Source organism: Elaeis guineensis, chromosome 9 (assembly GCF_000442705.2).
Source record: "Elaeis guineensis isolate ETL-2024a chromosome 9, EG11, whole genome shotgun sequence".
Classification (NCBI taxonomy): Eukaryota; Viridiplantae; Streptophyta; class Magnoliopsida; order Arecales; family Arecaceae; genus Elaeis; species Elaeis guineensis.
Window position 1 is genome coordinate 24,885,692 of NC_026001.2, and position 23,533 is coordinate 24,909,224.

The 23,533-nt window shown below is 36.0% G+C and overlaps 1 protein-coding gene across 2 annotated transcripts in view; it reads left to right on the forward strand.

Moving 5' to 3' along the window:
- Positions 1-20,929, forward strand: part of LOC105031944 (mRNA export factor GLE1) — a gene marked incomplete in the record, with an annotated part of 35,094 nt that extends 14,165 nt beyond the window's left edge. Inside the window, 5 exon segments of one of the 2 annotated variants that reach the window (XR_012134359.1) lie at positions 14,591-14,671; positions 18,218-18,301; positions 19,031-19,156; positions 20,180-20,298; positions 20,372-20,594. Coding sequence is in view for 1 of the 2 variants with exons in the window: in XM_073243583.1 (XP_073099684.1) it covers positions 14,591-14,671; positions 18,218-18,301; positions 19,031-19,156; positions 20,176-20,298; positions 20,372-20,587 (630 nt within the window). 2 annotated transcript variants of the gene reach the window in all.
- Between the last annotated feature and the right edge of the window lie 2,604 nt (positions 20,930-23,533).

Genomic DNA, 23,533 nt, shown 5'->3' on the forward strand with positions numbered 1-23,533 from the left:
GAGAGCGGCAGCTTGGTCCTCCTGTGCCTCTAAAACTAGCAGACTGGTAGTCATTCACCCTCATTTTTCTTAGCTTTTTAGGCATAGCTGGATTCATGTATCTTGTAACCTGACTTTTTTTTTTTGTCCAGGGATTATTCTGAAAGAAAGGAACAGGTGGGACTGGTAATAAGCCCTTTGTTGTGTGCGTTTCTGATGATGATATAGCAGAAAGTGAAAGCGGTGATGAAGTGAATTTTGATTCGAGTTTGGTGACAGGAACACGATTTTCTTGCAATGATATTTATTTGAGGTGGGTGTCTTTTCTGTCATATGATTCGGTTATTTAACCATCTTTGTTCTTAAAGCTGATGATAATATTGGCTGCAGCAGTTGATGTTTGTTAAAAACCTCTTTTTCCAAACTTTAAAATTGGTCTAATGACTGGAAGAATAAGGGACAGTGGGGGGGGGGGGCGCGCGCGGGGATCGAGAGATGACCATGATAAAGTGAGTAGGAAAAGGAGCTGAGAACTGGTATTTACTTGGTTCAGCTTCCTAATTAGAATGTCATTGAAACTGTCAGAAGGGAAGGCTGATAAATGGAAAAAGAGAGGTTGTTTAGACTGAGGTAGATCACTACTGAAATATGCGATTGCAGTTCTTGCCCATCCTTGGGATAGGTCTCTGTTAGCCAATCTATCTTGGTTTTGGGAGACCTGACTAGTTTTTAACACCATATGCAATTGTGTTGATTCCTTGCCAGCTATATAAGTTGCCAGGCTACATGGACTCATGTTCTTGTGTGTTGGGTTCCGGTACGTGTCTAACCATCAGATCCTTTTAATGCCAAAGAATTTCTTTTCATGCAGCTTTCTCAGAGCGTTATACCCATGTTCTTGTTTAAGTGTCAGCTGTGCATATTCTAGGCTAAATAGAAGATTGGGTAACATAGGTGAGTAGAGACATGGGTTGTTTTGTGCTGGTTTGGATGAGCTGCTACGTTTAAGGCTGGTGAATATGGAAAGTGTTAGAGGAGATGAATGTCCAACCAGGTTAGTGTACTTCTGTTTTGGGTATAAAACTCAAGAAGTAACGTGATTGTTTGTTGAGAAAGAAAGCTGCCTGTTAGTTGGGATTTTCATTGATAAATTTTGGCTGGAGAAGGGGACTTCTGGCTTTCATAGGTGTTTTTTCTTTTTCCTTCAAGCTTATTTCGTTTGGAGGAGGTCTGTATTTCTGTAAAGCTGTGGGAATATTGGGGAAGTTCTCAAACAATGGTCCATCGAACCAACCTAATGCTTTCATGCATGTGGGAAAATATATTCTACCTATGTTGGAAGATATTGGCTGTTTAGTTGATACTTATAGAAATGTACTATCAACTGGACTAGATCATTATGAGATAAATTAGACAATATTGGATGCATCCAAAATGGAATAATGTACTAGAATGATTGATTTGATTGATAAACCAAGAAATGACATATTAGCTTTAACAATGACTGTGTTTTGACATTTTAATGGAGTCCCTCACCTCCATGGCACTTTTAGTGCATGGAGTACTCAGTTGTGCTTGTTGGATGCATATGGTTTGCATTGTGTACCCAATAGAGGTAGTCCTAGCAATGATTTAAGTCCCTACGGGACGGGGGCTGTCCCATCCCGTTCATTTGAGTTTCTGGCACCAGGGACGAGTGTGGGACCCTGAAATGCTTGTCTGGCCTCCATACCGATTGTCCCGGCTTCATCCCATTCGGATCAGGCACTAGTACGATCATCCGATTGAGCCCTAGTGTGGGATTTCATTGCCGGATGCCGATGATAAGGGAGAACGGCCCATTTGTTGCCGAGAAGGGGAGAAGAATGAAGGAGAAGACCATATTAACCTTGTCGACCTTTCTTCGTTGGTGCGTCGGCGTTGGTGTCATCGTCGCAGGAAGCACGGGCACGTCGGATGGGGGACTCCTCAGGACGGAGAAGAGAGGAGGGAGAGGAGAGGGGACAATGCCGACGACAAGCAATCCGAGATGGAGGAGGAAGACCGGGAGGAGAGAGGAGCGGAGGAGTCTTGGTCACTGGATGCGGAGGGGAAGAAGAATCTCGATCGCTTGGTGCGGAGGGGAAGGAAAGGGGTTTTGTGGCCATTCGATCGCGCACTGCGGATAACTTAGGGATATCGTGGCGTGTTCAGAGCCGTGGGATGAGATTAGGGAGAAATTATTGCATGCACCAAGTGAACAGGGCAAATCCCGAAGCATATGCACGGTGGGTAGCGCGCAATTAGGAATCGGTGAAATACAAGAGGTAGCGTGGCGTGTTATCCACCGTGGGATTAGAGATGGTCCAATTTTATTCAAAATAATATATAAAATAATATATAAATTAAATGACAAACAAAACATTGCGGGATGATGAGGTTGGCGTTGATAGGGTCGGATCAAAATTTATCAAAAAAAAAAATGTACCAGGACGCCTGATCGAGACGGCCACCGGGACGGGGCGGGACGCGGGGCGTCTCATTCCAGCCAAAATCAGAATGCCTACGTCCCACGGGATTTCAAACCTTGAGTTCTAGTACTTTTGGAGTGTCATATTGGTATGAATGGTACCACCAATATATGACACTCTAGTTGTACCATGACCACCTCTAGTAGGTACACAATTTGAACCTTGTATCCAGCAATCATGTCTATTAGTCCACCCATGCTCGATGTTGCATCAAGAGTAGGGGTGGCAAATGGGTCGGGTCGGTCATAAACGGGTTGAGTTAAAAAATGGTCAATCCAAATCCGACCTGTTTATTAAACGGGTCAAAAATTCAAAGCTGAATCCGACCTGTTTGTTAAGCAGGTAACCCGACCTGACCCATTTAACCCGTTTATTAAATAGGTCAAATTAGGTTAAACGGGTTAAACAGGTTAAATGGGTCAAGTTAAATGGGTCAGAAATAGGTTAAACAAGTTTTAAATAGGTTAAATGGGTCTTAAATGGGTTAAACAGGTTAAACGGATTTTAAATGGATTAAACAGATTAAATAGGTTAAATGGTTAAATGGGTCAGAAATAAGTTAAACAGGTTAAATGGGTTATTTGACTCAACCCAATATAAATATTAAACGGGTTAAATGGGTTAGATATCTAAAACCCATATCCGACCCAATTATTAAACGGGTTAAACGGGTCGACCCGTTTATGATCCGAACTCGTTTAACCTAAACCCAAACCTATTTATGACGGGTCGAACACGGGTCGGGTTGGCGGGTCGAACACGGGTCGGGTTGGCGGGTCGGGTCATATTTTGCCAGCCCTAATCAAGAGAGGGGCTATGTTTAGATTTCATCTTGGACACACTATAGTCTTTAGATCATTCATTAACTCATCAATCTCTAGTAACCTAATTACATTTCAATTATTTAATGCAGAACTCTAGTTTTTTTAATTTTGTTTTCACTTTGAATTATGTGAAATTATATATTAAACTAACAATTGAAAAGCTTAAGTGCACATCAAGTAAGATGGAGAGAGCATTTAGATCAATAAGCGTACCATATTTATGCAAATGCCTACCATTAAAACAATAAAACATAGGGGAAAAGACTAAAAAATTGGAAACTGAAATAGGCCGTATTAAAGGTGTAGTGGTTGATATTCTTTGTTGGTTTGGTACACAATATATGTATTCCACCAGCCAGCCATCAGTATATGCATGTACCTTGAGATTTGAATGCATGATCCCTATCTAGTTTCTCAATTTTCCCTTGATTTAGAGTCCATTCTTTTAGAAAAAGAGTGAAAGATACATCACTGCCTAGCTAGAAGCTTGCTTCTGGACCCAAATTCAGTGATTGGAGCTCTAAATGTGCAATGCCTTGTAGTTCTCACCTTATACTCCCTCTCAGAGTTGTTCTACAAAACGAGGCCCCTTTAACAAGCCACACTTGATACCAGGTGGTACCAAGCAGTTTTCCTTCTATGTGGGCCACAGTCACCCTGATCTAGGGAAATCTAGGTACCTCAGGCTCACTTCAGCCAAATCAGAGCATTCCAGCCCAGATAGTACCACTGGTCAGCTGGTACGGGGCTGTTACGGATGGTTTTTTAGACCGTGCTCCATGATGAATTTCTTTTAGCTCAAAATTCTTGACTAGTTACAGTGCTCTTCCTGTGGCTTGTAAACTTGTTGGGGTAAATATTGTTAATCAACACAGTTATCTGGTATCCTCAACTTGGTGAATATCAAGTCTTCTGCTCCACATCATAACCTCTTGATCAGAGTCTATATGGTTACTTTAGTACCTATACTGGCAAGATGACATTTTCCATTGGTTGTTGATAGCATGTAAGCTTCTGGTCTCTTGTATAAGAGTCTTGTTTGCTCTTCAGCTTGGATGTGGATGGTCTGGGTTAAGAGTTTATAAACGAAAGAATTCTTGTCCCATCTTTCCCGTATCTCTATTTCACATTATCTAAAGCTTGACTAATCATATTATCGCAAGTTAAACACTCAACCTGTAATATCTAATTGGTTTCCATCAAATCCCCTTTATCATAAGCTGCCACTTCATTGATAACTGAATGTCTTTTGATTGGTCTCCATGATAACTTGACATAGCCAATGAATCCTGTTAAAATATCACTAGTCCTTAGGAAGGAACGTGGTGAAAAGTTCTTGACATATAGAAAACCTATAGTTCACTGACTGTAACAATGTTCAGTCAGTGTCTGACTGTGAGACTTGTTCCTCCCCTCTTTTATTCTAGCATTGTAGTCTGCCACTTTACCTGTTGAATGTTGTTGACCATCTATCCATTCTTTTCTCATGTATTAGGGCTGTGAAAGCCATTCATTTCTATAATAATTTCTGTTTTGGTCTAACAACGACTGTAACATTCCCCATCAGAAGTCTAGAATTTTGTATTTTCATCTCCAAGGTCAATGGGTCTGAGGATAGAGCGGCTCCTCTGAGGTGCATTGTGCTGGCCATCCATCGTGCGATGGACGGTGGCGAACAACGCACGCCGCGTGCCCGTGCCCATGCATGCTGTTCCCAGGCCATCCATCGTGCAATGCACCGCAGCGTGCAGTGCACCGCAGAGGATCCACGCTCCTGAGGATATTCATAGTATTATCTGTCACTTTCTTGTCTTATATCCATGAATCAACATTTAGTTTGGGCTACATCATATTCTTCTGTTGCTTGCTGAATTTATCATGATTCATGAAGTGTAAGTTGACCTATCGAGCTCTCTTGCAGTCTTGTGGTATAAGTTGCTTCTTTTCTTCTATCAATGTAGAAGGAGATGTTTCGAACATCATGATGATTATCTTTGGCATATGATTTTATATGGAATACTAACTCTGGTATCTTAGTGAATTTCAATTGCATGTATGATGGTGGAGAATGGTTTGCTAGTGAGAATTATCTTATATGCTATCAAGAATTTTCTAGAATTATGGCAAGAATATCAAGATTTAGCTTCTCAGAAATCCAAAATAATTTGTAAAAGATTACAGGTGACACATGATAAACCATGGGGATGCATGGCAGACTAGATTATTGTAAAGGATTTGTACATATGAAAAAAATTAGGTGAACTTATGTGGTTGGTGGCCTCACCTGTGATAACATGGTGGCATATCGCAGGTTTAACAAGTAGTGTGTTATGCAATGAGTGCTAGTAAAATTGCAATTGCAATTGTAGAGTTAGCCAACATAGCCATGGGCATCTTGTGAGCGCATAAATATGAACTTCTGATGTATAAAAGAGTAGATCATGGGAGCAAACCTTTGAGTTATCTTTTATGACTTCTACAATTTTACATTCTAATACTCATTATTTGCCATTGGTGGAGCTTATGCCTGTGATGTAGTTAAATTTATAATGCAAATATTGTGTATATCTGTAATGATATTTGGATATTTTCTGTAGATTTTACTTGCTTTTTCCTACTATATCTTGGAACATATATCATGAAATTATATCTACAAAATAAAAAGCCTTTTGATCATATCTTTTGATGTGTTGCATCTTGTTACTCTGTCTGCATCTTGCATATAGGTTTTATCTTTCCTTTAAAATATATACTGATTTTCCCATTTCAGTGAGTCTGAAGAGTCTGATGATGAAATGCATACTGAAGCAACTGAATCCCATTTGTTGTACAAAAGAAGCATTGAGGAAGGCATTTTGTTTGAACTTGAACGTGAGCACCAGCTAAAAGTAAAGGTGTGTATCATGAGTTAATTTTATTATATTGTGATATATTCTGTGGAAAGACAAGTCTTGATAATGCACACGAAAATGATTTTTATCTCAAACATGTTTTTTTACCATGAATTTTGGCACTTCTATTAATTATTACATGTCTTAATTGTTTTTATATCAATTAACATTGCAAGATTTCTTTAAAGTACTTTGCACTTTCGGCAAGGTTGTCAGAGGTGCCCGTGCAGTCTTCCATAGGTGCTTGGACAACCCTACTGCCTAGGTGCCTACCACTTCCTAGGCCTCAAGGCAAGACGGCTGCCCAAGCACCTAGTTTAACACCTAGGTGGTTATACTGTGCACCTTGGGACTGCCACTGTCTTAGGTGGGGGCCATATTCATTGATTTTCTTTCTTTGAAGGCTTCAAAGCTTTAAACTAATTTGTTATTTAAGTAAAAGAATATATTTATTTTAAGAGAGTAAGAAGTGGGTTTGTTATAACATGTCCCATTAATAAGAATCTATTTACTTAAATAGTAAGTATTTCTAGGAAGTTATAAACATTTAAATTACCTATAGAAAAATCAAGTAAAACTCTAGTAGTTAAATCAAAAATTTCATTGTTCTATAAACTGAAATAGTTGTAAGTTATAACCTTACTGTTTATTAGTATGGTGAAATTTAGATATGTTTTTTGAGCATAATATTAGCACTTACACCAGGGATGCTGCTTTATTTCTTATTGAGCATAATGTTTGATAGTTTTATCGACCATAATATGCGCTGGATTTAATGAAAAGTCATTTTCTTTGAGAATGCATCTAAGAGAAAAACACAAATTCTTCTGTAATCTGCTCTCCTGCCGCATAGTCTTGTTGCTATACTCAGTTTTCCATTTTTGTATTGCAGCTATATTGGTCAACATAATTGAAATTTTTAATCCATAGTAAGAAAACTCAGTCCTCAAAGTGGCTTATTGCATATCTTTGTCTAATATCTACATGTATATTGCCTGTCAATGGTTGTAACGTACGATGGGCATCTACAACAAGCGAGAATTTGAGATACCTTTTGCTGTGAAGATGTCAGCAATTTTTCTAGGTCATTCATGAGAAATGCATGATACAAGACCCTAATCCTTAGATCATGTTCTTTTATTGTTAGAATTGATATTGCAGGATTGTTCAGCTTGGCCATATTATTTATTTCATGCCTTGGTGCCAAGAGTCTTCTACCTATGTAGTCAAATCCACATGAATATCTCACTTTCATTTCTACATTACTTCTTGATGCTCCAAAGTTTGAACCTTCTCATCAGTCCATTTAAGGTTCGCCATCTCGATAATGGATGCCATACCGGTACTATGCTGGTACAGTGGTGTTATGCCTGGTACGGTGGTTGGTTTGGCTTACCAAGACTCAGTATGTCTCCTATACTGAGTCTCAATTCGGTACAATGATGGAATGATCACCAATGTATGAACCAAGGAATGCCGTATCGGGCCGAACCGTCCGGTACAGGGCGTACCGAATCGGACTGGCGGCTAACCGATCTGATTCGGCCATTTTTCCCAAAAAATAGGTCCGAACTGCACCGAACTGGGCGGTTTGGCACGGTTCGGGGCCATACCGCTCGAAATCGGACGGCATGGCTCGATACGGTTCGGTCGAGCTGAACCGTACTGACAAACATCACATGGGGGTGGGGGGTTGTAGTAGGGTCTGGGCTGTCATTTAGTGACAATCTAGGTGCTTTGTCTGAGAGACCCGAGAGCTCTCTTAGAGAACTCTCGAGCTCGTCTGAGAGGAAAATGAGATGCGGAAAAAATTAGAAAAAGAGAAAATTTTTTTGTCAAATTACAGCACTGGTTCGAGGAGATGCTGATTTTTGGCTGGAAGTAAGGCAATGTATTATTCTTTTAGTAAATATTTTATTTTTTATATTTTTATTATTAAAAAAGATAAGAACAAAGAAGTATGAAAATAAGAGAAAATCATGCCAAAATTTTGTGATTTTGGTACGATTTGATTATATGTGATAAATCTTTGGAAGATTTACATGATGACACTAAAATCATTGATTTTCATTAATTATATATTTTTAAATATTTATATATATTTATTCGTAAAAAAATTATAAAAAAAATAAATTCAAAAAAAAATCAGAGTTTCAGAATCATCTTTAGAATGATTCAAGCTACTTAAATCTAACCTCGAATTTTTTTAAAAATTTTTGAAATTAAAAAATATTTTTATAATTATTTAAATAATAAAAAATATTATAAAATAAAAAATATGTAAAAATAGTATTATATTTTAGTTAATTCAAAAATATTATTTGAAGCATATAACATATTTTTTTGAATTTATAAGTTTTAAAATTATTATTGAATTTTTTTAAATTTATATATAATATTTTTTAATAATTATTAAACTGCCGTGTTTTGTTATACTTGCAGAAATTTGTAAGAAAAAAATTCAGAGCGTAACATTTATTGACTTTCATTAATTATATATATATATATTTTAAATATATATTTATTCATAAAAAATATAAAAAAATAAATTAAAAAAATAAAAAATCAGAGTTTCAGAATCATGTTTAGAATGATTTTAAAAATTTTTTTGAGGTTATAATTATGAATTAATAACTTGAAGATCCAAAAAAATGAAACAAAATCCAAAAAAAATTGTATCGGTATCGAACCGATATGCGGGAGTGTATCGTATGTCGGTACGGTATGGTACCGGTATTGTATCATACCGGCGTGGTGCCGTTACGTGCATCAGTACCGGTATAATGGACCTTGGTATGAACCTTGATCCATTATCTTTTATTTAAATAGAAAAAAACTTTTCACAGTGTTTTTTGTTGTTTTATCAATTTTTGAGTTCTTTTTCTTGTTTGATTTAAAAAATGAATAGCAAAAAGGAAACATATAGTATTTTATCAAAATCATTTCTAGATGCTTCCACACCTTAAGGATCAAGGATGTGTCTACATCATTTCCGTGCTCCTGAACCAAAGTTGGCTCCATGCAACATTTCTGTTTTTGAGTGAACTATTACACTTCACTGGCAAGAATGGACTCCCCTTGTTGATGTTTAATGAATTTCTAGTGGCTGACCACATTTATATCTGAATTGGTTGAATGAAAGATCATTTGTAAATAGAAATATCATGTACCCATGAAATAGGATTTATTTTCACTTAACCTGTCACTGTTGGTTGACCCATTTGGTCCTTCACTTTTATGAATATGCTTTTACACTTCTACATGCTAAATATATGTGCGATATATACAGTTCTTTTTTGTGATATCTAATATTCGGAACTGATGGATATACTTGATTATTCTCGTTGAAAGTTACCATGTCAAAACTAAATGCTTCAATTTCCAGGAGGAAGTTAGGAGTAAATTAAATGAACTGGAAGCATATCAGAAGATTGAAATTGATAGATCGGCTTCTGCCATTGCTCGGGTTGAGAAATATACAGAAACAAGGCGGGAGATGGATAAAAGATTAGACAGGCAATATCAACGAAAGATGTATGTTTTTTCCTGCTTCACTTCTGGTTTTCATAATTTTAATATTACACAAGGCCTTTTGCAAAGCCTTGTGTATGGTTATTGCGATAGGAGGTGTTTGCTTGCTTATAAGTCATAGCCTAATAAGATGATGTTACATTGTTCAGAAACTGTCTTCACTGTTAATGGTGGTTTTGGATGGAAGCTTTTAGTGCATCCTATGAGCTGTAAAAAAACTTTAATGACTTAAAAGTTGATTTTCCTTTTAGTATGATGCTAAAATTTCCCTTCATTTGTCATATCTTTTGGTTAGTTGTCAGGACACTATCTATCCGTTTCAGCATAATCTGGTGCTAACATGTGCATTTGCTTTCTTTTAAATGCACTTGTTTCAAACCTAGCAAGCATACAAGATGAAATGTTTTATAGTTTCTCGCTTATTGCCTTGCTGGTAAGTTTTACAAGTATGTGAACTAGGTTGGCCATGGATTCTTTATTAAGGTCTTCAGAGATGTCGTTGTAACACATATGATGTATATAAACAATATATGATCAATAAATGGCTTAATAACTCGAAAACTGAACAACATGTTAATAACCAAAAAAAAGGAAAAATGCACTAGTACTATGTAAATTTGAAATGTGATGATTAGAGGAGCAATCCATTTATGAGAGGAAGAATAAGACATGAAATGTTGGAAGGAGATTTGTTTGTAATATCCCTCTTGGTCCACTTGGTTCAAAAGTATGCTTAGCTTTTGGATTGGGTTTTACGTATGGTAGTTGTTCTGCATGTAACCATAACCATTAAACCTTTTTTAATTGATTTGTGGAGAAGTTGGTGTGCAGATGTAAGATTCAATTGCTATATGTATTGTCAGGTTGAATCGTTAACTTAAAATAGGTTTTCTAGTACATTAGTGTCACCTTATTAGTTTTATTGTACAATCAAATTTAGTTAGGTGACGCTTATAATTTTCCTCATTTCCAATGATGCTTAACAATATATAAAAGTTCTTCGAGTAATGGTTGTTTGATTGGTGTTAATGCCAATGAGATGATGCTTATCCGATGGGTGATGTGGTCATGAAATTCCTACTTTATTGATCAGATCAAGGTTAGCCGAACTAGCAATGGGATCCGTATCGGTTGGCGCTCACTTTGGTATGGTACCTATCGACACGCTACATTAAGACATGCCAGTTTCGAACTGGCATGCCATTTTTTTTCTCAATTTTTTTATGGTTTAATGAAAGGTAATTGATTTTTTTAGTTTTTTGAATGATTTTAAGTCTAATTTGATGTTTCTTGATTTTTTTTTTGATATTTCTATCATTCGGTATTTGATGTTTCTTGATGTTTTTTGATATTTCTTTCATCTTGGTACACCTTAAATCATGCTTTTTGACATATTGGAGTGATTTTTCTGCATCATTATGGCTTCGCACTGAAATAATACTATCTTGGGGAGCCAAAAACCTGAAAATCTATGTCATTAGGTTTGCTACCCTGAAGCCTTTTGTATTAGCGTCAGCCATAAACCAAAGTGCAAAGAAAAAAGCTAGCGATCGTGGCTTTGCATGCTAGAAGAAGCAATATAAAATATTCTAAAATTAATTAGTGAGATACAAAATGTAAAATAATATAATCAGTTGCATGTATATAAAGTATAATATACATATCGACATCTAGAATCTCATCGAGTGGCAATGTCTCTCATTTCTGGATCATTAATATAATCAGGAGGCATATAAGCCCACTCCTCTAATCAAGTGGCATCGTAGTTTTGTACGTTCATGCACTCTAGGTTATAACTGATCTTGGATCCCTCAATAAAGCTTTAGCTTTAAGATGTGTCCTTTGGCTGATAGTATGGTTTGGAGGGGTCCATTCGAATATGTCGGCAGCAAAATCCGATATGTAAGGTGCTTCAGGCTATGTAGGATAGTGGCTATTGGAAGCCAATGACTTAGGCGCACCATACCACTATCGTATGGGTCATAGGCTGTTTATAGGTGTGGGTTTTAAGATCCAGCATACAATTCGAAACCTGATACGTCTATGGATCTAACTCTATTTGTGAGGTCATCTACGATTGCATCATATCCTTTTGAAAGATCTAGAGGTGTTCGTTTCCTATATACAATTTTATCCTTGCGGGCTTTACTAGCTCGTGCACTATGGTCCCTATCTTACGTAGCATGTATAAACTATGACTTTCAGGTGAATCGAAGACCATCCTATGATCGTGTCTCAAAAACGGTGGTCTTATGTCCACTTTCTCCTTGGCCACTAGATCCGAGATCACCAAAACTTTCATTGCTACCTTTTTTGGTCTCTAAATTTGAGTGAACCGACTGCTCCACTATCTCCATTGGGGTTGTAATTGCCTTTTTTTTTTTTCAGGTTGTATTTAGTAGTTGCCTGCTTTCCTTTCGTGCCCCTCTTTGCCTAGCATGTTGGGTGCCAAGTGGATGAGGTGCTGAGGTGCTGAAGTCCTTGGTGAGGCGTGGTTACTCTGGTAGAGGTTTTAGTTTAGCTTTGTTTTTTGGAAGCTACAAGACGAATTGCACCACAAATGGAATCTTATCATATTTGAAGAAATCAAAGTTCTTTAGTTTAGTGCTAGTCAAACTGAGGTCAAGTGGTTGTTATATATAGCACTCAGTGAAACCTAACAATATCCATCACTGAACGAATTACGCCACAGATGGAATCTTATCATAAAAGGAATCAGAGGAGTTTTTTTTAGTTTAGCGCTAGTCAAACTGAGGTAGAGTGGTTGTTATATGTACCACAACATAACCTAACAATAGCCATTATTGAACAAAGTTTTGGTTTTCTCCTCCACCTGTGAGCATTTTCCTTCTTTTGTTGTGTGAGGCGAAAGCTGAGAGGCATCTCCCTTTCTCTGTTTCAAAGCTATTGTATCTTATTGTTTATTTTGTAATTTGTTTGTGTGCAAATCTCATACACACTGTCATAGAGAGCGGTGGCTTCAATGTTCCGATCTTAGGTTAGCATTGTAACAATTGCAGCTGCCAGGGTTTTCACTACCAGTTGGCTGCTCATTTATAATTTTATGATGGAAGTGGTCTTATAACCATGCAAGTCAGTGACACATTTTTAATATACAAATCAAATATTTGGTCTACCATGGATTTTCTCAAGTTTAAGTTGCTTCTTAGAAATAAAAGTTGTCAAAAAACTAGATTTTGGTTCAAAATCAATCTGTGGACAAATATGTAGTCTGCAACATATGTTTCCTCCATAAGTAGGTCAGAATATAAGGTGAACTAGCTATTCTACTACAGGTTTATAAAAACAAGACCGAAGGAGTCAAGCTTCAAACAAGGAAAAAAAAAATCAGTGATTGGACCTGACGATGCTAAATATTCTTGAATTTCACAAGTCTTGATGTTGATCTGCACTTTAATTGGTTAACATGGCTAATTAGACTTCAGATATCAAAAGTTTAAAATTTTGAAAGCCTTGTTTTGTGCTTATATTTTGACTAGTTCGACTTTTATGAAAATGTCTTCTTTTTTTATGTTATTTGAATGCATTATGCCACGTAGTTTTGCAACCTTGACACTATCTAGGCCTTCATGGGGCTTAAGAGTCAAATGATTGTGGCTAACACATTATATGATGAACTCTGGGGTACAACTATTGAAATTAAGGTGGCAAAGCTCGTAGTGTGGCATCACACCATGTGGGCTATGAACCAAGGTTTTACGTGCCGATAGGATGGGGGGCGATCTGGCCGTCCTGTTTCGTTCCTATGAAAAAACATGACTGGGATGGGTTCAGGACTCCGAAACCTATCCATGTGGGGAGAGAAGAAGAAAGGAAAGAAGGAAAGGAAAAAAAGATGAAGAAAAGGAAAAAATTGGAAGGAAAGAAAAAGAAAAATGAAAAAAAAAAAGGAACAGAGAAGAAAAAGAAAGATAAATTAAAGAAAAGAAAGGAAGGTAGAAGAAAAGAAAAAGAGAAGGAAAGAAAGAAAAGAAAAAAAAGAACGAAAGAAAGGAAAGAAGAAGGGGAGAGAGATGGAGGATATCTATTAGGATGCATGATTGGGATTGTTGCTAGGACAGGACGGGACGGTGGGGCGTGGGACGGTGGGGTATCTCGTTCCATAGAGAAACCGGGACACCCACGGGAATTAAAACCTTGCTATGAATTGTTAATATATTCTTGCTTGTCAAGTGTCTTGCCCTTTTACAATATTTCATCCATGTTGGCATGTTCCTATTTGCTGTCTTTTTCCCTTTCTCCACTACATTTGGTGGGATGCTTCGATGCCCCTTGTAAATATCTCGGGGCTATGCCTGCATTTGGTGAAGCCTGGTTGGATCTCCGAAGCTCATTTGAACCTACATTGACACTTCAACAAAATACCATGGTCAGAACTCTGAACCGTGGTCAGCTTCAAAGTTCACATCTTCACATGATGCATCAAGCAAAATGCAAAAGCACTTAATAGCTATTGGGATTGCAATTTGCATATTTATTATACTGCACATGAATGGATATGTACTGTTCTTAGAACCCATACTCGTAAAGAAGACCTAAACCAAGGCCATCCTGCATTTTAAGTAAATGGGCCAGCTAACCAAGCACTGCTTCTCTTAAGCAAGCAAAGAAAAACCATGATATGACTTTTTTACACAACTCAAGTAAGGCGATTTAACTGGATATGTAGGCATCCCATAAAAAAAAAATCTTACTTTATTAGGAAATATTTTTAACTTGAAATTGTTCATGCATGTATACTTAAATTTAATTATCATTTATATATGATGCATGTTGCTTGTTACAATCTAATCAATAATTTGTTTTTTAACTAATATTTAACCATTTTTAATAGGTTGTCTCATGTGAAAACTTCGGAATTTATGATCACACTGCTTTTGCTTGTGGCCATGTCATTCTCCTTGTTACATCACAGGTTTTGCTCTTCTTAACTTAGATTTACACAACTAGTAATTGGGAAGTCTTAAGTCTGCTAAATTCTTTATCATCCTTGAATTCTTTAAATTATATTCTATAAATAGTAGGGTATTTCCGTGCCTTTGTATGAACTAATTTTGTTCCTTTTCTTTCCTGTGATATGTCTTGTACTCTTTTTGGCTGCCTAATAGGATGTATACTCTTTTTTAGTATTATAAAGCAAAGTTCTGGACATCAATTATCGAACCCTTTCTGTAATATTGTTATGTAAACATTTATCATTTTTAATGTAATATTGTTATGCCAACATATGTCATTTTTTCCATGTTAGGCCTGTTCTTTCTATCATGGTTACATGTACATGCGTAAAGATGACTGTGATGGATTTTCAATTAGATACTCTTGAAACTATATAAGGCTTATGTAATCTGTCGGATCTCTAAGGATCCTTGACTAGTGGAGCCGTTTGATTCATAATTTGCCTCCTCAGGGACAAACTGATGGTACCTAATGATAGCATAGTGCTGAAATTGGTTGACATCTACAGACTTTCTATATGCTAGAAAAAGAGGCACCTGTTTCGAGATTAACATAATTCATAGTTCTGGAGTTCTTTTCTGGAGATTTCCTAAGGCCAACTTGAATCTGTAAGCATTCTTTCCTATGATTTGCTGAGCCGTTTGAATCATACTTCACCTCACTCAGGACAATTGATGGTGCCTACTGCTAGCATAATGCTAAAGTTAGTTTGAAACTGCAGACCCCTATATGCTGGAAACAGAAGCGCAAATGATGGTTTTGTGGTTAGCATAATATTATGATTCCAGAGGTCTCCTAATTAGAGTCTCTTAGTATCATCAAATATTTCATGCAAGTGCAATTTGGTGCACATTTTTACATTAGCATATCATTAATGTTTAAGGAAGAGTATTTAAGCTCACTGTATTTGCGTCAGCAAGATGTAGTGAAATCACACATGCAGCGTCCTTGATATTTGTGCTCTCCATGTTGATGAGCTTGAAGAAATGAACTTTTTTACATTATTGACGTTGAGGGGGATGGATGCAGTACCACGAATTGAATAACAAGCACCGACATTAGATCAAGTTTTTTCTTCTTTTTCTTTTTGCTTGTTTGTTTCAATCAGCTAGCATCATGGCTGATAATTTATCCTGGAGTGGTATAAGATGGTCAATTTTCACATTAGCTATTTCCTTCCTGTAACAAGTCAGCAATCCACTCTATCCATGTATACTCCTATCAAAGCATACTTAGAAATGGTGATACGAGTGATAATAAAGATGCTAGTGAAATTTAAGAAATATTATTTCTCATAGCAGTGGCATTTGCTGGGTGATCAGTCTAATGATGTCTTTTATGCAGTGCTATTGGAGAGCTACAATCAACTTGTGAGAGCACCTGGCATGGAAACTTGGATGCAATAACATTGCATATAAATTATGCCTCAAATTTATGTCGTTTAATAAAGACTTATTGTTTTCTGATGGATTCTCCGCTTATTGTTCAGAATATTCATCCAAACCCTGCCTCATTCTGTTTTCATATGCACTATCAAAAGATGGACCGTTTTAACCAAACCCAGTAAGAAATCATCGGAATAGAATAATAGAAATTATAGAGCTATGGCATTTTTTGTTGAAAAAAAATAAGCCTTTTTCGAAAGATGCGAAAGTAGAATTTTTGAACTGAAATTGATTTTATCAAAAGAAGAATCTATAGTGCTTTTCTTTTTTATATTTTTATTTTTTGAAAGTACAAAAGTATGTTCAAACTAGAGGATTCAACTTCATAAAAAAATATTTTTGTGGAAGAATTCTCGTTTAGGAATGGTGTAAATATATAACATAAAAACATGAGAACATTCTTCACAAATTCCTCAAAATAAAATGTGGAACCCAGTTGCACCAGCAATTCTCTTGTGATAAAACAAATATCTGGAAAGCATCTATGTGGTTTGTGCATGCCTTGTGCTCTTTGCATGCTGCACTGGTCCATGTGATCCAAATGAAGATGCCTCAAAAGACAAAGCTCATGCCTTCTGTTCTTTGTGCCCGTATCTGATTGTGCAAGATGTTTGCTTTTATATGAAACCAATGACTATTTGCATTATTTTAATTTGTCCTCCAACTGACCAAATACTCTTGCGTAGACCTCCCAAAGGACTTCGAGACATCTTATATGAATCCATTTACATGAGCCAGATTCTTATATGTGCATTTCCTTATATAGCATTTGCATCTTTTGCTGATGCAGCACAGTCAACTCGGTAGGCTTCATCCATGTGATGGTCTGCTGGAAACATAATATTAACATAGATAAATGTACCATATTAAGTTATGGAACAAATTAGATGAATTAGACAGTATCGACTATGATACATTAATATATCCCAAGTAAGTGAACTTCCTTGTGATATATTTTTTAATTGATATGTCATAACACTTTCATCAATTCAAATAATATTAACATAGATAAATATACTATATTAAGTTATGGAACAAATTAGATGAACTAGACAGTATTGACTATGATACACTAATACATCCCAAGTAAACTTGCTTGTGATATATTGTTTAATTGATATGTCATAAAACTTTCATCAATTCAAATAAATACTAAACATGATTTTTGGAAAATTTACAGTTTTGTATTTTTTGTCAAAAGCAATTTTAGATTGCACCTCTTAATTGAAATATAATATTAATTATCTTATCTTTATTCATGACAGATGGTTTTTAACAAAAATCTAACCCCTATTGGTAGGTTCCGGTCAGAGTTATTTTCAACTTATTAGATCTGGCAGATGGTTCAATAAAAGGCCACCTTTCAATTTCAGTTTGCTTTATACAGGTTGATTTAATAAGAGATCCACAACTTTGGTTGAAAAATCCATTGATCCATGTTCATTGAAAATGTTTGAGTTTTGTTTTATTTGAAAACAGAATTCAATTCGCCAAACTAAAATTTGCCTCATAGTTTCTTTGTTTAAAACTTCAGCACCAATAGCAAACCATTATGACATATTACTGCAAGATAATGGGGGTTCTATTTGGTGCACCTTGGAATGCTCCGGACCACCATAGGTAGAATGAGTTGGAAAAAGGTTCTATACATATCGACTGGTTTGAATATAAGATATTTGCCAGACATACATATCATGAGAATGATTGGTTGCATTACCTGGTTGTTTTGGCACATTACATTTATACATAAAATATTTTGTAAATATCATATTGTCCATGCTGAGTGATGATAAGTACATTTGCTTGTATTGGTCCTGTTGTGCATTCTAGTTTGCAAATCATATCTACTTTCTGTATACGTTGAGAACTACATTACAAACTTTAACCTGTGTTGTTAGTAGAGGTAGGAAATCGTTGCTGTCAAAAGTCATAGATTTCTATTTGCCTATTGGTAAATATTGGTTTCAAATAGATGTTAGATTCATCATTTTGTTTTCACATGTATCATTATGCATATTAACATTTCAAGTATGTGAACTGACTGTTTGGATCATCCTCAGTTCCCAGTTACGATGGATCTTGTTCTGGCTGAGTTCCACAAAGCTTGCATTTACACCGTTCCAAAGCATCTGCAGAGCTCAAATGTAAGCCCAGCAATTGTTTTTCTGACTGTAAATTATCTATTTTATATTGCATTAATTCTTAGATGATCTACTTTTTATCTACAGCTATAGCCAAAAAAATAAAGCTATATCCAACTTTGATTGGCATTTTACTTATTATTTCTAAATGATGCTTATGCTTTTCTTCAATATTCAAAAAGAAAAATCATTGAATAATACTAATTTCCTAATGATCTCGTAAAGGTTATTTGAGAAAACGATAACATGATTTAACTGCATTTGCAGTTAATAATATAATCAATTTTAACAACTGGTAGGCTATTTTATCTAATTGCATATTCCAATTACATTATATAGATTTACTATGAAATTTTATTTTGTGCTAAAGCACAAGTTTGTCAAGTGACTCTACATCTTTGAGAGCGATAACTCAAACAAGCCAATTGGTATGCTTAGCCTTCTCAAGTGACTCTGTAGTCTGGATACTACTGTTCTTTTATGGAATATATAAACAAACTACTTATGGAGGATTTCCCAAATATAATTTGGATAAGTGCAATAGATTTAATGGTTGCAGTGAATTTTAGAAGCATGATGAAAGTCTTTTGTTGCAAAAATCTGACTTTATACCATACAAAATACAAGTATTCCATTTTTTTGTATTTGTGATTTTTTTTTTAATGTATTGGTTAAATCTTCCATTTGGAATAATTTTTGAAAAGTTTTTAATCAATACCTCACTCATTGCAGCCAGCACCGGGAACCAGAGATCACTTGAAAATGATGGGCTACCATGAAGATGGGAAGATTCAAATCTCTGAGAGTGACCTGAATCGTGTCAGGTCTTATATGAAATTATATGCTGCATTAATTCAGGTCTATATTTATTACTCCTATTCCCGGATGCTAATGGTGCCAAACAAAATGGCTGTAGAATTACAATAATACTATTAAATTATTTCAGAAATCTGCAAGTATGTTTTCTCTAGGGCCATGAATATCTCAATCAACAAACCTCCCAAAATGCACTGTCAACAGCACTCTTTGTCAACCAGATCATTATCTGAGAAATTCTCTCCTCCAACCATACGCATCTCTTAAAACCATAACTGCCACCTTCCAACGGAACTTATAAGCAGTATGTAAGAGTGGAGGAAAATGCTATAGTTAGACAAACTTGTTGAAGTAAGAAACAGGAAGCAATGACACAATAGAAGAAAACTGTAAGAAACATGAGAAAGAAAAAGGGGAATTCTACTGCGAAACTAAGCTCCACTATTTTCTTGCGGGTCTGGAGAACTAATACCCTTATTTGACAGAGTTTTACAAGTTTTCTGAAGTATCACCCTTTTTTTATTGGGGAAGGGAAGAAGGTGGTGCAATTGGGGCACTAAATAGATAGTGTAGGAAATTCATTTCTGGTTAACTGTGCTTAAATATTGTCCATAAATCATGCATCAATGTCTGTTCTACCTTCACTCTCTCATGAACAAATTGTCCCCTTAATTGCAATAATAGCAATATACTAAGCAAGAATGAAAGAAAATTGTCAAAATATAGGAAATTCAAAAATAGTATTATTTCTATTTTATTTGATATTTGCAATGTTACATTTTGATGCATGTTCCACATAATTGTTAAACATCACAAGTGTCTGTGCTAGAAAGATAGTAGCGTAGAGTGAGATGTTGGTCAAGCTGCCAGTGTTGCTCAGATCATGTTCTGAGGCATTCTTGCATGCTAGTAACTTGTTAACCTAGAAATTTTGCTTTGGCTGCTATTGATTCCAAGGATCCATTCCTGTTATAAAGGATTGGTTTATATTAGATGTTCATGAGATACCCTATGAATGTACCAGTACCCAACACATAAATACCATCTTTGTGTCTTGGTAGACAGAGATTGAAGGTATCAGAAATCCTCATGGCCTAAAAGAAGCATGGGCATGGCTTGCAATGTTCCTGAATGCACTTCCTGCTAATGAATATACCGCTGCTGCTTTGGAGTCCTTCCTAAAGGTTGATTTGGCTTCTTGACTCTTTCCCATATTCACTGCATTTCTCAGAGCTAAATCAGCTTTTACGTTATCAGATGGCAGGTTTTGCACTATTTAGGAGATACAAATCTCAGTTTCAGAAGATACTGGATGTCATCTCCCGTAGCTTTTTGCCTGCTCTGAAGAAACGAGATCAAAACAAGATTGTAATCGAAGGAAGACTTGAACAATATTTGAATGAGAAAATGTACTTAAAGGAACCAGAAGGGTGGCGCCTTGAGAGCTCATTGCGATCAGCAGAGTGTAAATAACCAGCATCTCTCACCACCTTGGAAGATGTTCTCAAGGTATATGATAGAAGGTACTTAAAAGTAACTGGAAGTGTGGTGCCTACAAACCTCAGAACTGTCAAGAGGGCATAAACAGCACTGACATTGTATTGGAAGATGTCATTATAGATCTTGTACCCTTCTCCAGGCAATTTTTGTCATGAAAATGCTGAGATGAAATCTGGCTTTGTAATACAAAAGCAGGTAATCTTGTCTCGGATTGTGTTTTCCACCAGTGTCTGTAGCCGTTTGCATCTAAGAAATATGAAGTCCCTTGTGCATCTTCTACTTTACCCTCAATACAACGAGGCATTTGTTTTATTATTTGCAGCTCTTTGTAGCCCAAAATAACGCCCTTCTTGTCCCTTTTTTTTATTTATTTTTGGGAATCTTAATTTTGTTGCTTTATCGGAACGACATGGTATTATTTTACATTTATATTTTCATTAACCAAAAATTAGTGCAAAACTCTGTCAAAAAGGTTGCTTTTATTATCCATTCTATTTAGGACTGAAAAAGCTGTTATATAATAGCTGTCAAGAGCGTATGCGTAGCACCGTATGCAGTGTCTAACAGCAATAATTTTGAACTTTAAACTAATCATCATTATAACTGTTACATTATTTATCTATTACATTGTTAGTTAACAAAATTAGTGCCTGGTGTTGATGTAATAATGGATTCTGAGAGCTGGTTGTGTTGTAGATATACTTATAGGGTAATTAAGAAATTTTTGCAGTAGATATCCCATAAAAGATATCCAATTGCATATTTTTTGCCTATGCAAAGTTGTAATTTGCATATTTATCGCTAGGTCAAATTCTTTTTGCATATTTACTCCGATCATTGTCTTTCATCGGGCAGCATTAAACAATGCCATTAAAATATTAAATAAGTTTTTGAAAGGACATTTTTATCCTTACCAAATCCGTTGCAAAAATGTTAAATAAGGAATCAAACTTGTTAGCGAAAGCAAAACCTCTGAACCATCAAGATTATTTTATAATTGACCTAAATATTAATATTTTATATTAGATTAATTGAATTGAATTACTTCTACTAGATTATAATATTCGAATGGTCCTTTTTTCTTTTTAACAGAAAAATTAATGAAATACATCACTATATTACTTTAGATATTTTTAAATTCACTATTTAAAATAATTAAATGATAGCAGTAATTTTTATAACAAAACATGTATGTATATATGTATCAATTTATTATTAAAAATTAGTGCACAATGTGGATCCATGTTATCTAAAGACCAATAATAAACTAAAAATAACACTAATTTTGGGGTGAGGTAACTCTTCTAAAAGGAGAGCTTGGAGGCTTGGTGATGATTTGAAGTTATAAATTTTTAACTATTTAAAAAATTAAAATGTCTTTTCCCTCTCTTTCATTATGCTGAACTTAGGTTTTTTAAGACTCAATTGTTGGAAATAGTGGTCACCGAACAGATTTGAATAGGGCAGTTTAGTCTATACCAAATCATATCGATGCTAGTTTAGGGCAGTTTAACTACATGGGACAGTTTGCTTATGAAATCCCTCGTTCTGTTTGATAGTTTAAGAGCCCCCTTAAGGCTCTCTCATTCACTTGTTTCATGAATGTTGTCTTAGATGGTACCAAAATTGCCGAATACTACTTTCTCCCCCTCTAATGCTGGTCGTCACTGATAAGCCTCGCCCATTAGATTTTTCTCATTCCACTAAGGTTAGGGTTGGGGTTTAGCCCTTGATTCGTCATTTTTTTATCCGATGTTCTTCTCTTCGGCTGCCATATCACTAAGGTCGAGCAAGCAGGCAAATATCCAAAAGAGTCATCGGGAAGAGAGTCACTGGCAAGCCTCTTCCTTCTCTCTCCTCTTCTTCCTTCCCTTTCTCTCTCTATCTCTTACTCCCCTTCTTCTCCTCCATCTTCCTATTTTGTTATGTCTCGAAGTAGTATGGTATTGATTCATGCCATACTAAACCAATTGCTAGTAGGGATGAGTTTTGGTATTGGTTCAGTAGATCTTAAGTTGGAAATATCAAGATTCTTGTGGTTCACATGGATAATCTAGTTGGATAGTGCATGAACTCTCTTTGCTGCAATGGTTCTTTTATTGAAGAACTTTTTGTCACTATATATTCACTAAGAATTATATCAAAATGCTTGCATGGTCCCTGCTGTGTATAGCCCAATTGACATATCTAACTGGCAAGATTTTTGGAATGAACTTCCGTCCATTCTTTTCATTCTCTCGCTGGGTGTACTAACTATGATCTTGACGGTGCCAGGCCGCAACGTTTTATTAAAGGCATTGATCCTTGGGTGGGGTTGATGGAATTACTAATTTGCACTATGTGGATGTCACTTTAAACTTTTTTTTTTTTGTGAGGCCAAAGGAGACCAGCTCCTATGCTTGAAGATTATTCGACATAAATTTTTGATTTGATCACTAGATTGAAGATTAACTTTCGTAAAAGTTACTTCTTGGTTTATCTTGGTGGGGATCAGCAAAAGTCAAAGAAATTCTCATTGATATGCAATGCAAGTTGGGAAAGCTATCTATCATGTTTAGAAAATCCAATAGGATTTAGCTAAATTTCCTATGGAAATCAGGTCCTTTTTTTTCCTACAGATCCATTCTAGTGTTGACCCAAATCCCATTTATGGGCCGGTTAGACTACAGGATATCTCCCGGAAGATTTGGGCTGGAAAGTGATTGGGTTGATATGGCCTTTTTGAAATAAGTTGTACAATCCATGATCCAATAGACAATCTTGCCTGCTTCTGCTGGATTCCCTAACCAGGCTTAAATATTTGGGCTTGATTTTCAAATCATTAGAGAAGGGTGATGTTGGAATCACGAACCTGGCAGAATTGGAATAACATTCTAACAAAGAAGACTTCATAGAAGAAGGTGGTGCAATGCTCTTATT